Consider the following 14056-nt stretch of genomic DNA (forward strand, 5'->3'; position numbering starts at 1 on the left):
ATTTTGATTAATAACTCCTAGCTTAGCATGGATCCACTATGTGTGCACCAGTGTTAAAATGTAACTACCACCTTCAAACTGTATTGGACCCACTCGAAGAAGAACAAAAGTGACCCCCTTTCATCTATTCAACCAAAGATTCTTGATCATTTTGATGATGAGGATGAAAGCTGCCGCCTTTTCCACCCCTTTCTTTTGAATCCCCGCCCAGGACAATGCTATAGGAGTGGGAATTTGTATAAGACAGAACTCCGGTGTTTGGTTAATTTGTTAGTGTCTTGCCGCAACAAAGCGGGAAATCTGTTAATCGTTCAACTTGTTTTGTTCTCCTAAATAAATGAGTGTACTTTAAACGACCCATTCAATAGCGGAACCCGACCCACACATTCAGTGAGCGTATTGTTCCGCCGGTGCAAAAGCGAGAGGACATCCGTGGTGCACGCAAAGTCGCCTGAGCTACAAATAGCCAATGCAGGTCTCTCTGGTTCATAGTACACATTTTTACTCTCGAAGAAAGCGGACATTCTTCTACTTTCTCTGCCTGCCCTCACCCGATAACTTTGTTGTGATTTTGTGCTGTTGTGTTTTCGAAGGAAAGGGAAAATGGTGATAGTTGACCATCCCCGCTCGCTAGCTATGCGAGATCTTTACTACCTAGCGGCGGCCCACCGAGCGATGTGCCCGAGCTTCCCCGTGCCTAATCCTAAGCCCCATCCATCGGTAAGAAAAAAAAACATCTCTTTGCTGCTTCGACAAATCTTAAACTATCATAGAAATTAACAGTATTGTTGCTTGATCTCAAATGGAATGTCCATTAAACCTTCGAAAAAGTTATTTGTGTATGATTCATGGACCAAAGCATATTAATCTTCTTTCAAATAAATACATGGCATCATTGTTTTTCTCATTAAACATGCAGGAAACTAAAAATGATAGTTATAGTTATCATGGTTATATATAGTTATAAGAAAAAACTTTGTTCTTTCATATATTTTTTTAAAATTTATACAAATTCTCATGTAACTCTGTACCCATTCGTTTCCATCAATATAGATAATTGAAAAAAAAACTTAATTTATATAAATTAGAGCATACCTGATAATAAGAGATAAATAAGCAATCGTTTATTATTATGTTTTTGTTATGATTGCAGTGTTTTTTTTAATATCCATTTTACTTAGTCTAAAAATGAGTTGTGACTATTCCGCTTTTGCCTTCAAAGATGTCCACACATTGTTGACCATTCCTCTGAAGGCCACTTGTCCACATGAGAAAAGTATTTTTCTGAGATACCATTTAACACGACAATAAGCCGATTTCAATTGCCTTTCACCCATGAACCCGCCATTTTCCATTATGTAGAATTTGTCATTGGTACAAAGAGATTTATTTTGTAGTTATTCGTCAACATCGTCTTAGAAGAAGATGGCCCACAATTACTCTCAGAAAGTGCGTGTTTAACCATAAGGGCGTGTAAATTTGGTTCAAAGCTAAACCAAGACATTATTGTCCTATGATCGAACTTTAAAGAATTCCTTTTTGACTTCCCCTTTTAATTATCCAAAGGGGGTAGAATTAAGTCTACAGCATTATATTTCCCTTAAAGATATAACGGGGGTTATGCTTTTAAGATTAAACAAACAACTTTCGCTGTTTTAGATCAGCGAGATTCTACTTTTACTCAACTTATGAATCTATAATATTTTTAAGATGCATGTTTAGTATGGATGTTGATAGTATTGAAGATGATACTTTCATTTTAGATCTGCTTATTGATGAGGTGAAACAGATTTGCATTTATCTTAAGAGTGAGTTATAGGTACATGTTTTCATGAAGCACTGGTCAGGTTTTCTCTTCATTATCTTATTCCATGGTAGGCCTATACTTCTATTGTTTTTGTTATGTAATTGTTCAGTTTCCATATATTACCATGTTCATCTTCATTGCAAATTGCGTTCATTTCTTAGTATTTATTATTCTTTCGCCTAAAAGTCAAACCTCGGTCATAATGAAATGATTGTGGCACAGGCCTATAATATTCCCACTTCCTGAAAAGCCTTTTTTTGTATTAAAAATTGTCCACCCTTCCCTCCATTTTATGATACCCCTCTCCTTTGTTTTTGTCCACTCCTGCCCCCTGACCCCTCTAGTTTATCCTTCTTGTTCTTATGCCCACCTCCCTCTTTTAATACATGGTGATAATTCTCACATCCCTATACATGTAGCTATACAGATTAATAAAATCAAAGATGGTCGCGCGCTTTCAAGTTACTTTTTGTTGGGGGTTAGGGGGTGGGAGGGCCCATTGTGGCGGGATAATACAAAGAGATAAAGGGGGCATTTTTATACAGAGGGGGTGGGTGATGACCCGGTCCCTATTGTTACATTAAATAGCACAAAGGCCTTTTAATCCTAATAGGGGCTATCACTTACCCAGACAGTTTTAAGTGTGTCGTTAAGTTGACACATTCTGCGAATTCTTAAGAAAGTGGTGGATTTAGGGATGCATAGGGATGCAGGAAGTACCGTATAAATTGTATTTACTAGACGACACATTTGGAAAGAGACGGGTATTTGCTTATCTATTTACTGTCTTAAGCCAAACTCTGAGGCATTTCTTTGATGCTTATCAAACGAGGTACATTTGACTATAAAAAGTAGTTCAAGGTATACTTTGAGCAGAGATTGTATATAATAAGATAGTGTAATATTTCAAATATCATGGTTGCACAAAATGATATGTCATCTCTGCATTAGTTTCACAAGGACAAAGAATAAATAAAAAAAAGTAAAGAATAAGGGGGGGGGGGGAGGGGTAGCAGAAGGAAGTAAGGGATGTATAACATAGTGAAATAATGGTAGAAATTGGGAGTTTGATCCACAGTGGAGACGATTCATTTAATATTCTTCTAGACCCTGCATGTCGGACTGATAAATGCTGTGATTAGATCGCATTCATTAATTTAATAGACAGTTGTATTATAAGAACTGAAGAAATATTTAAGTTTTATGGCTAAATTCTGACCTCCGAGTATAAAACTTTACGTCATTTCATTTTCCCCAAATTATATTAGACAACACATGGTACAATACAAACAGAAAAAAATATTAAGAAATCGTTTGTTGCGATTTTATTTAAAGCATTTCGATTGCTTTAAAAGGATAGGGCGATATTGCATGAGTTATAGATATGTTTTTGGAAATGGATATTGACCAGTGCGTATTTATTGTCCATCAATGCATATTTTGTCATGTCAGTCATGTCATGTCAAACCAAAAACTGATGTTTGCACGGTTTACAATAACGGAATAGAATCCTGGTTAAATTAATCATGTCAAACGGTTCCCAAGGAAAATTTCCTGGAATATCAAGCACCTTAAATCATATGCCAAAAAGAATAGTGACTATATTTCTGATAGGCACATTTGGGACCAAAGTTCAATGGTTATAGATCCAGGATATTTGTTTTTGCTGCATTCCAGTCCAATGGTACTCACTATAAAGCCCTAGTCACACGAGATGATCGCATTGAAGTTCGATAGTAATCTAACAAGCAAATGCGGTGCTAATGCAGTCCAAAATTATCCGAGTGCTATCAAATTGAATGCGCAACGCAACTTTTCATATTGTTTTGGCTGGTTTAAGAAAAAGTGAACTTTACACGCTGTGAATATTATGTAGGTTGACTGTTATGAGTCACTGCAATCGGCGGGTAATTGCGAATACCAACACAACGATAATTGGAATGAAGACATAATGGAAAAGTTCACCCGCGCCTTTATAGGAATACAGTCTCCTCTTCCTTACCACTTTGAGCGTCTTTTTTTAAATCCAATTAAATTATGTTATTGTGATGAAAGAAGGGAATACAGTTGAATCGATAGTACAAAATTCGTGGTCTCTTTATGGAATTAGAAATCCCAATTTTTACTTTTTTACCTTTAAAATGGAATCAGTTTCATATATATTCTTGAAACTAATGAATTAATTACTTCTGAAACCGAAAAGTCGGAGAAAAAAATACAAATTAGTCATTGCATATTAATAGCATAAATACTAAAAATAACGAACACATTTTGTGGTTGTATTGATGACAATTATTGATGGCCAACTGTACTGGAAAACGCTATCCAATGCAATAATAACGGGTTGGCAAAACAATAGAAAAATAAATAGGTGGGTTAAGGGGGGGGGGGGGTTATGGTACACTTCGATGAACAAATGGCTACGTTACATATACTGTGAATGCATTATGTCTTCAAACTGACGACAAAAATCAGTTCATAAATACCCTACTTGCGATGATATCTGTATAATTTCTTCCTGCTGTAAATATTGACAGACATTGGCACGGAAGGACATTTATAGGCCCTGTTCTTATTATATCAACCATGTCAACAGTAATGTTTTAACCCAATTACGTGACCAATACTCGCCCAAAGCTATAGTATATGTTTTAATGACTTTCTGCCATTTTATCATCCAAAATGGGATGTGCGTGGCCATGGACTTTGGAGTCGGATGTTTAGTGCGAATTATAAAAAAAACAACATTCTGGAAACAAACAGGAAAGCTCCAGGGGGAAACAAACAAACAACTTAGTAATATAGCCTTTCACTTCTCTCTTGTGACGTAAAAGTGATAACAAAACATCGCTTAAAAGAGGAAGAGGTTTGACGGGGTTTACCTATATGTCTAAAGGTTAGTTAGTCATCGATTGTGAGCCCCGTTTGAATTACTTCCGACTGTATGTGCCAATAAGTTCCGGTTCGCTTGCGTGACTTGATAACCCTGGAATTGGCGGAAATATTATGATATATGAAGAGAAGGTGATTTCACAGGACAGGGCGAGATGATTTCCTATATTTTTTAACGGGATGTTATGCAAATGAATTATCAAATTTCACTTTCGGCGTACTATAGCCCGCGGGGTCAATAGCCGTTGATTGCGGTTCCCGTACTATTTGAAGTGGTGGTATTGGGCCAAAGTATGCATTTGTAGTGTGTACTATCAAACATGTCAAACGGAACTTGGTTGATAATGATTGCTTCGGAGAACATCCTTCATTATGACGTCATTTCTTTGAAGTGTTTGTGCAAAGTTTTCAAACACGAATCTGCCGAATCATTGGCTATTACCCCTTTTCTGTCAATAGTATCAATAGCACTGCTCCATTTTCCTTATAGAATTCATACAATGATAAAAAAAATCAATATTACATTCTTGATATTTATTTGTCCATGTTGATTTTTTTTCTCAAACGAAATGGTAAAATGTCAATTTACTATTTCGAGCGGTTGTTTCCAGAATGGGTTCAGACCTTTTTAAATATCAAAGTTAAGACAAATATGTATTTACTTTGCATAAATACGATTAAAATTAAATGAAAACAAAATTAGAAAATAGAGAATTACCTTATACTTTTAGATCATGTCGGCCATGTAAATGCATAACATTTTCAGTCAATTTTATCTAACCACTATTTTTCATTATCTCCCTTTCTTTCTCATTTTTACTTCGATCAGGTCTTCGACAGCCGTCATCGGCTGGTCATGGGGTGCAACGATAACGCCGTGTCCACTGGCATGTCCGAGGTCGACTACCAGAAGAAGTGCATCTACGAGGTCAAGGATCAAGACTCAGACCCAGCCAGCAAAGAACCGAGGTCGGTGACGTCACTGCCAGGCAATCTCAAATTCAAGTACAGGAATGAACAGGTGAGTTTGGCCTCGTCCTAGTAACGTGATTTCTGGTAGATTTGTGAAACTCGTTTGGACTCAAGTTTAAAAAGCATACATGGTCATTTTGTTTTTGTAAAAAAGTGGTTTATCTAGTCAAATAGTCAAATAAATATATATTTTATTTTTTACTGTTTAAGTAAATACTTAAATAAAATACGTGGCTAGCAAAGCAATATTATCACTTAAATGCACTATTTTACATGTTCTTTTTTCTGTGATTCTCCGAAGAGAATGCTGTTATCTTCACTATGGGGAATGGTTCTTTGAATGAACTTAAAATGTATGATTTTCTTGGAAGGTGACGATTACAGTGGAGCTTAACTATTAATCTTCTTCGTCCACTATATAGTGCCAAAATAAGAAGTACATGTAGCTGGATATCATTTCATAGCTTCCCAATACAACACTATATATAAGAAAGATGCTAATTGATTAGATAGAAAAAGGGATACGAATATTTTGAATCTTTGGCGCTACGTTCAGCATAAATCTAATTTTGAATGTCACCCCTTTCTCGTACTCCCCCCCTCTCTCTTCACGCCTTGCGTATGTTCATGCCTCTGTTATTTTCTCCACTCCCTTCCCCCCTTCTCAATCTCTCTTTTTTAATGAGGGCGCTATGTTCATTCCTGACTAAAATGTTCTCAAATTCTGTCTCATCCATGCGCAGGTGGTCGGTGTGTTAGCAGACCAGTACATCCCGAAAGGTACACGGTTCGGACCCCTAGCTGGAAAGATTTACAGGGAAGAAGAGGTGCCGAGTGATGCAAACAAGAAATACTTTTGGAGGGTAAGTTATGGTGTCTGTATGCTCCCCTTCCTCCACGTTCTTCTAATTTTACTTATTATATCCTTTGTAAGGAATATGGCATGATTTCACTTTTCCTGTTTTCTGTAAATTTCGGAATCAACGGAAGAAACATTAAAGATATAGCAATTCTGGATTATATACGTGTATATCTTTATTTTTTTTTATAAAAAGCATCAACTGTGTAGTTATCATAGTTGAGAATGGGGATATCATTTTTATATATCTCTGATGCCTCATGTTATAATCATTGATGTGATGAAGTTATATTCGTAGATGTCAATTTAATAAAGAAAGAATGGCTTTGTTTTAGAACGATTGTAGCAGGAAAATGTTTGAATTACATGACCTGTAGTTTATTTGTGAATACCACAGCCCCAGTTGATACTGTTCAATGCTTTAATTAATATGAATTTATCACCACATTACCAAAGTGATATTTATTTCTTACGCTTTCTAGATCTACAATGTACAGAAGTTTGTCCACTATATTGATGGGTTCGACAAGAAGCGAAGCAACTGGATGCAGTACGTCAGCCCCGCCGGAGCTTCGGCGGAGCAGAACCTCGTGGCCTGCCAGTACAAGACAGATATCTTCTACTATACAACGAAGGCTGTAGAGCCCGGCCAGGAGTTGTTTGTGTGGTATTGCACTGAGTTTGCCCAGCGCCTTGAGAAACCCGTCGCATCCGCTCTTCGCGCCAGTCCAGTTGTGAAGAAAGGTAGGAAATTGGTCACTCATTTTTTATTACCTTGTGGTTATATAACCAAAATCACATTGGCCATCATAGCTTGTCCTTTTTTTCAAAGCATACTTTCTTGTAATTGATTAAAATACTTAATTGGTTTATGGGTTGTTGGAGGATAATTTGATGTGCAGGTTGAAGACAAATGTGACAAACAAATCAGTATTCTAAAAGTAATTAGTGTAAACCCGTTATGAGCACAAGATGTATACATTTAGATAGCATTTTGCAATTTTTTAATAAAATAATATGTTCATCAATTTAAACCACTACTTTTTATAAAAATACATCAAATAATATTTCTGGTTGCTGTAACAACTCATTCTTGTATAATTATTTGATTGATCGGTATAAGAAATAAATAGGTTTAAGTAATGAATCATTTTATTCTTTATTTTCCAGAGCCAGTGGTTTCTGCACCTTCTCCTTCTGAAGATGCTATAGACTTCAGCCGTCGACCAAATCAAATGTCTTCTAAAGTCAGCAATGCCAAGTCTTCCTTCCCGGTGTATTCAGGTAGTGGCAGTGGTTCCGACCACCTTGGTGCTGAAGCAGGTTCCAGTAAAACCTTGTATCCCAGCCTTCCTCCCACCTTCCCCTTCAGTCACCGAGTTGGATGCAGCCCACCAGGTACAGACATCAAACAGGAGCCACCTAGTCCAACATCCTCATCCTCAATGAGCAGTTCAACCTTGTTGCCAACCCAACCAGCCATTCCAGTCTCAAGGATGTACCCAGCTAGTGGTTCTCCAGTTGTCGTACCAGTACCCTTGTATGGCCTGTCCTCAAACTACATGAGTTCTGCAGGTGGTTTAACGTTTGTTGCCTCACAACCCATCTACTCTATGCCGTCCAGCAGAATGATTGATTCTCGCTCTATGGAATTGACCAAGAACCGCCACATTCAGCCAAAACCTCATCCAAATCAGCCTTATACAGATTCCAATGGTTATCTCCCAGAACCTGAATCATCCATGAAGCATGATATTCCCAGAAGAGTCAGGCGCAGCAGTAACCCTAACTACGGTCACCGTGCTCTAGGCTACGAGCTCCCACGTCGCAATGGAAAGATTGTATACGAATGCAATGTCTGCAAGAGGGAATTCGGACAGCTCTCAAACCTCAAGGTCCACCTTCGTGTCCATACTGGTGAGAAGCCCTTCTCCTGTGATCTTTGCGGAAAAGGTTTTACGCAGTTTGCACATCTTCAGAAGCATCATCTTGTCCACACGGGTGAGAAGCCACACTGCTGTCACGTCTGCGACAAGCGATTCAGCAGTACAAGCAACCTGAAGACCCACATGCGCCTCCACAGTGGCGACAAGCCCTTCAACTGCAAAGAATGTCCTGCTAAGTTCAACCAACAAGTCCATCTGAGGCTTCACAAGAAGGCTCACCTAGAAGGCAACGCGGAACTCTTCATGGATTTCAGCGACGATGCTGACACCCCAAGCACCGATGGATCTGACATGGCTGGTCTTCACAATCACCTCGCTAGCACTGATGTCACCGACTACTTCGGAAATTCTGATGTGGCATCGACAGGTAGTCGAGTACATCTCGATGATGAGGATGACGATGAGGACAAGTTGGTCATCCAGGAGGGAAGAAAATCACAAGAAGCATCACCTGCCGGCTACATGTTTGGTTCTGATGCCATTGAAGGATCCCCTCAAGGATTCTCTGATTCTGCCTCGACTGGAATTCCCCTGCCCAGCGGTAACGACGAAGAAGATGCAATGGAAACCGCCGAATTCAGTCGAGGACAGCTACCAGCCTTCGAGAGCAAGAGCAAGGCAGCTTCTCTTTCGTCATCTGAAGAACCTACGCTACCACCGTCCCATGGAACCAAACGATTGCATCCCGACCTCGATGTGGCATCGACAGGTAGTCGAGTACATCTCGATGATGAGGATGACGATGAGGACAAGTTGGTCATTCAGGAGGGAAGAAAATCACTAGAAGCATCACCTGCCGGCTACATGTTTGGTTCTGATGTCATTGAAGAAGCCCCTCAAGGATTTTCCGATTCTGCCTCGACTGGAATTCCCCTGCCCAGCGGTACCGACGAAAAAGACGCAATGGAAACTGCCGAATTCAGTCGAGACAAGCTACCAGCCTTTGAGAGCGAGGGCAAGTCAGCTTCTCCTTTGTCATCTGAACCTACGCTACCACCGTCCCATGGAACCAAACGATTGCATCCCGACCTCGAGTTTGGATCAAGAAGCAAGTTTTCGAAGTCCAATCCTGCACTAAAGCTCGAGACTGTGGTCCAAAAGATACTCAACCGCACCACCAAATCATAGAAAACGGGACATTTTTGCAGAATACTCGTTGGCTTGTTGAAGACGAGTGTTGATTTAAAATGACTTTCTTCCATTTGATTATCCAAATTCAAATTGCGACAAAAAGTCTTCACCAGTAATAAGATAAGATTAGATACAAACTTTACAGTGTTACCAAAGTGGATCGTACTATTTGGGTAAAGCAACTCATTAGTGTATTTTGTTGAACTCGTCATAATGTAGGATTGTATGAATAAGTACTAATCATACTGTAATCACGATGCCAAAATTAGCCGATTATGTCTATCAATATAAGTTAGTGCCATATTCTGCCGAGTCACCTTAATGACACCTAATTTACTAATGAACATAGATTGATGTATACGTACTTGATTTGCAGTACTTTATTTACTTACTGATATTTTGACATGCACTTTCATTTGGAATAACCATAATTAAATCATTTCCTGTTTATCACTTACCGATTTGAATACCTGTTCCAGGGGAGCGTTTCATCAACATTTTGTCGTCAGATCTTACAGGTTTCTTAGATTTTGATTGGCAGAGAAGCACGATTGCTATGGTAACTGTCGGATAACACAAGAAATGTCCGACAAGTCCTTTCATGAAACGCTCCCCAAGTCATCTACACATTCGAAAGTAATTTATGTATTCAAACTTCATCTTGAAATATTTAAATGTCTCTGTCTTTCAAGAAACATCCCGCTTTATCATTCATGACATTGCGTGAGAAGTGGGACTTTTCGGTTGACTTATCTGGGATGGAAAAATCATTTCTATAACTGCAGAAAGTTTCCTGAATGTTATCATTCATGCAATGTCTTATGATAGTGTTGTCTTTCAAAAATAAGACGTCAAAAGCAATCATGAAATTGTCTTTCTCTGATTATAATGTATTCTGTAGACACGATAGTTGATGTGGGATTTATCAGTAAACTATTTGTAGATTTGTTTGTAAATGTGTCAAGAAAGTGCTGAGGGGAATGGTTCTTTGAATGAACTTAAATGTATGATTTTCTTGGAAGGTGACGATTACAGTGGAGCTTAACTATTAATCTTCTTCGTCCACTATATAGTGCCAAAATAAGAAGTACATGTAGCTGGATATCATTTTATAGCTTCCCAATACCAAACATGCGTTTCGTTATATCATTTTCAATCTGCGCATGTGTAATGGCGGGCTGCCACCTTGCCTTGTTCTAATCCACGTCTAGTGGGATAAAGATTTTACTTAACTTGACTCCCACAGGCCTTACATTATTCGAATCGCAGTATTCAGCTATATTTATCTAATCTAGGCAAAGGTAATTCAATATGTGATGTGTATTCTTAAAATGAGTGACTTAGCAATTAAGATAAATGTTATTTTTAGAATGATAGTATATTTTTCTGTATATTATTAAGTGATGTTCTTTATTACAACTCATGGGTGTCAGGGCGGTGTGTTCCGCGAAGACGTTTACTGTGTAGATCTTCCAAAATAATTGTGCCTTATATTGATGACATTTTGTATAAAATTGTGACATTTTTGCCAATAAACAAGAATTTATGTGAACTGAAATACTTTTATTCAAGATAGACATTTTAAAAGATACCGCTTATTGCCGAAGACTGTGGAAGCGGAGAAAGTGTTTGAAATATAAGAGAGAGAGTGGGTGGGGGAGGAGAGGGGGAGGAGTGGTGAGAGCAGAGAGAGAATAAGGAAAAGAAAATAAAGGAGGACTGAAAGGTAAAAAGGGAGAAAAGGGATACTTGTAGTAAGCCCAGACGATGAGAGGGAGAGAGAGGGGGGGGGGGGGGGGGGGAGGAAGGGGGTTAGAGTTTTCAACGTTTTACCATGTCAATGCACGTAGGTTGTCGAAATGGTGCCAGGTCAAAATGGCAGAGGTAATAATGGCAGAGGTAAAAATGGCAGAGGTAAAAATGGCAGAGGTAAAAATGGCAGAGGCAAAAATGGCAGAGGTAAAAATGGCAGAGGTAATAATGGCAGAGGTAAAAATGGCAGAGGTAAAAATGGCAGAGGTTATAATGACAGAGTAAACCATTATAATGTATAGTGTATAATGTAAACACCAATGTGTGCAGCCACTAACCCTCGGAACAAGTTCGGGTCGACGTCGAACTACTCTCATAACTTAAACTGAATAAAAAAATAACTGAACATTCTGTAGTAAAAGTATTTTTTCATGTCCATATCATGATGGATCATGATGAATAGATATTGATGTCACTGGCAGATCCATGGGGCACAGCTGGCCCGTCCCCCCCCCCTTGAGAGGTACAATTGAAATCAAGACCCTTTTCTGCTTGCTAATTATTTTTGTGGAGGAGTTAGTAGGCGGAAAACTTTTTTGCGTGTCATTTTTCAGGAAAATGTGCCCCCCTTGGAAAATCCTTGATCTGCCCCTGATTAATGTGATACGTTAAATATAAATTATACAATTATTGTTCAGTCTTTAGAGTAATATCTCAATGCTAGTCCAAGTGGATGCAAGGTTCCCAAAGGGTTTGACGTCATATATGGGAAGCTGCCCCATGATATTTTATGCACTAAAAATGGTTCATAATTGTTTTTAAAAAAATATTTCAGGAGCGTCAGTGAAATGATTTGTCTCTTGATATATACTGAAGATAAAAAAAATTGGGATTTTTTTTTTGGTAGAAAATTACATTTCATTAATATTTTCTAAACACCAAATATGGGAAAGCTGCTCGCAAATGACGTCATCATTAAAATATAAAAGTATAGCTTTTTTAATCTTTGATTGATTTCCTAAAACCCTCACCAATATCATTTTATTTTTTCTCCTATTCTACAATGACTTTTAACTGAGGTTGAACTTCCCCTGTAATGAATTAAGTACAATTGCGATCAAGAGTGTGCTTCAAATTTGAATACTAATACAGCGATTTGACATGAGAAGGCCGTCCATGAGAGTCCAAAAAATAAGATATTTCAGCCAAAAGATTATCAATTTGATGCAGACGATCTATCTATGATTTTAAGAATGTCACCCTTTCCATTATTTTTATTTTCTTAGAACCTTTCTTAGTTAATCTATGTAGGGCTTACATGCGGGGGCTTTTTTATTTTTTTTTCATGGGAGTTTAAGACTCTTTACCTATACCATTATGACCTCTGCCATTTTTACGTCTGCCACATAGATATGTATACTAATTAGGCGTTATTAAGTATATATCTCTATGGTCTGCCATTATTACCTCTGCCATTTTTACCTTTGCCATTTTAGCCTCTGCTATTTTTACCTCTGCCATTATTACCTCTGCCATTTTTACCTCTGCCATTATTACCTCTGCCATTTTAACCTCTGCCATTTTTACACCGAGCCGTCGAAATAATGCACCAAAAACATATAAATTGGGAGGAATCTTGAAAGTTGTACACTATTTAAAACAAATCAGTCAAAATGACTAGTTAATAGGGTCAGCTGGGTGCAACGGTTATTCAAGTCATATCTGTTGCACCCAACTGACTACTGGTCTAGTCGATTTGACTGATTGTTTTAAGAGTGTAAGCTTCAAACTTTCCTCTTGAAAATAAATTGATATTTTCCCACTTCGATCAGGGCAAACAAATAAAAAAAGAGATACCATGAATATTTCATAAAGATGGTTAGAAATTTGCATCAGGAAAATCATATTTATTTTTCTGTCCACTGATTTTTTTTATGGTAGGCCTATCGAAGTGTTCAATTCATTTTTGCCCTAGTGATGGCGCCCTCATATTTTCTACTACTGCGGAACCTTCATTTCTTATTTTAGTCCTCATTTTTAGTCACATGTAAGTTGGGAGGGGTTTCACAGAAGGAGGTGAAACAAAGTGTAAAACAATTATTGCTAACACAGGGCTGAGGGGCAGGATGGGAAAGGTAATAATTTTGACGGTCATCCCTAAAAATACAGGTTTACGCGATGCACAATGTGCAGAAAAATATTTGTATAAATATATTTTATCCCTTAATTAATCAAATCTTAAAGAAATTACGATCCCTTTTGCAGAAATCATCCTTTGTCATATTTGTCAAACAGATTTGACAACAACAACGACAATATACGTGCTTTCATCATAGGTCATTTCATCTTTTTTTTCTTGAATCGTGATAAAATTTTGATAAATAATATCATACAGAAATTTTTAATTGCAGCACAGTTCCAATTAGCCATACCTATGCCGAAAGGCCTATTGAGTGAGTTAAACTCATTCACCCAATCAATTTTTGTGTGTGAGGTAACTGAGTTGAGTTTTGGATACCGTGCACTTTTTCTGAAAATTTGTCTTAAATAGTTAATTCATTATATCCTAGATATGGTAAAAAGAAGTCGAAAACTAAAGATTCAATGTAATCTTATGGAATAATAGTTTGCTGAGCGATTAAAAAAATAGAAATAAATATAATTATTTTTTTTTTGTAAAATTTGTAATTCAATCTC

General features: G+C 37.7%; 1 protein-coding gene across 1 annotated transcript; it reads left to right on the forward strand.

Moving 5' to 3' along the window:
* Nucleotides 1-395: 395 nt before the first annotated feature.
* Nucleotides 396-11165, forward strand: LOC121413765 (PR domain zinc finger protein 1-like). The gene is made up of 5 exons (XM_041606704.1): nucleotides 396-720; nucleotides 5529-5720; nucleotides 6415-6534; nucleotides 7013-7274; nucleotides 7701-11165. The coding sequence occupies exons 1-5, from the start codon at nucleotides 604-606 to the stop codon at nucleotides 9602-9604; spliced, it is 2595 nt and encodes an 864-aa protein (XP_041462638.1). The 5' UTR covers nucleotides 396-603; the 3' UTR covers nucleotides 9605-11165.
* Nucleotides 11166-14056: the final 2891 nt, after the last annotated feature.

This window comes from Lytechinus variegatus, chromosome 4 (assembly GCF_018143015.1).
Source record: "Lytechinus variegatus isolate NC3 chromosome 4, Lvar_3.0, whole genome shotgun sequence".
In the NCBI taxonomy this organism is placed as follows: Eukaryota; Metazoa; Echinodermata; class Echinoidea; order Temnopleuroida; family Toxopneustidae; genus Lytechinus; species Lytechinus variegatus.

Coding starts and splice junctions, on each gene's coding strand:
- LOC121413765 (XM_041606704.1), top strand. CDS start 604: ATGGTGATAGTTGACCATCCCCGCTCGCTAGCTATGCGAGATCTTTAC. Junction 721..5,528: donor ATCCTAAGCCCCATCCATCG/GTAAGAAAAAAA, acceptor TACTTCGATCAG/GTCTTCGACAGCCGTCATCG. Junction 5,721..6,414: donor TCAAGTACAGGAATGAACAG/GTGAGTTTGGCC, acceptor ATCCATGCGCAG/GTGGTCGGTGTGTTAGCAGA.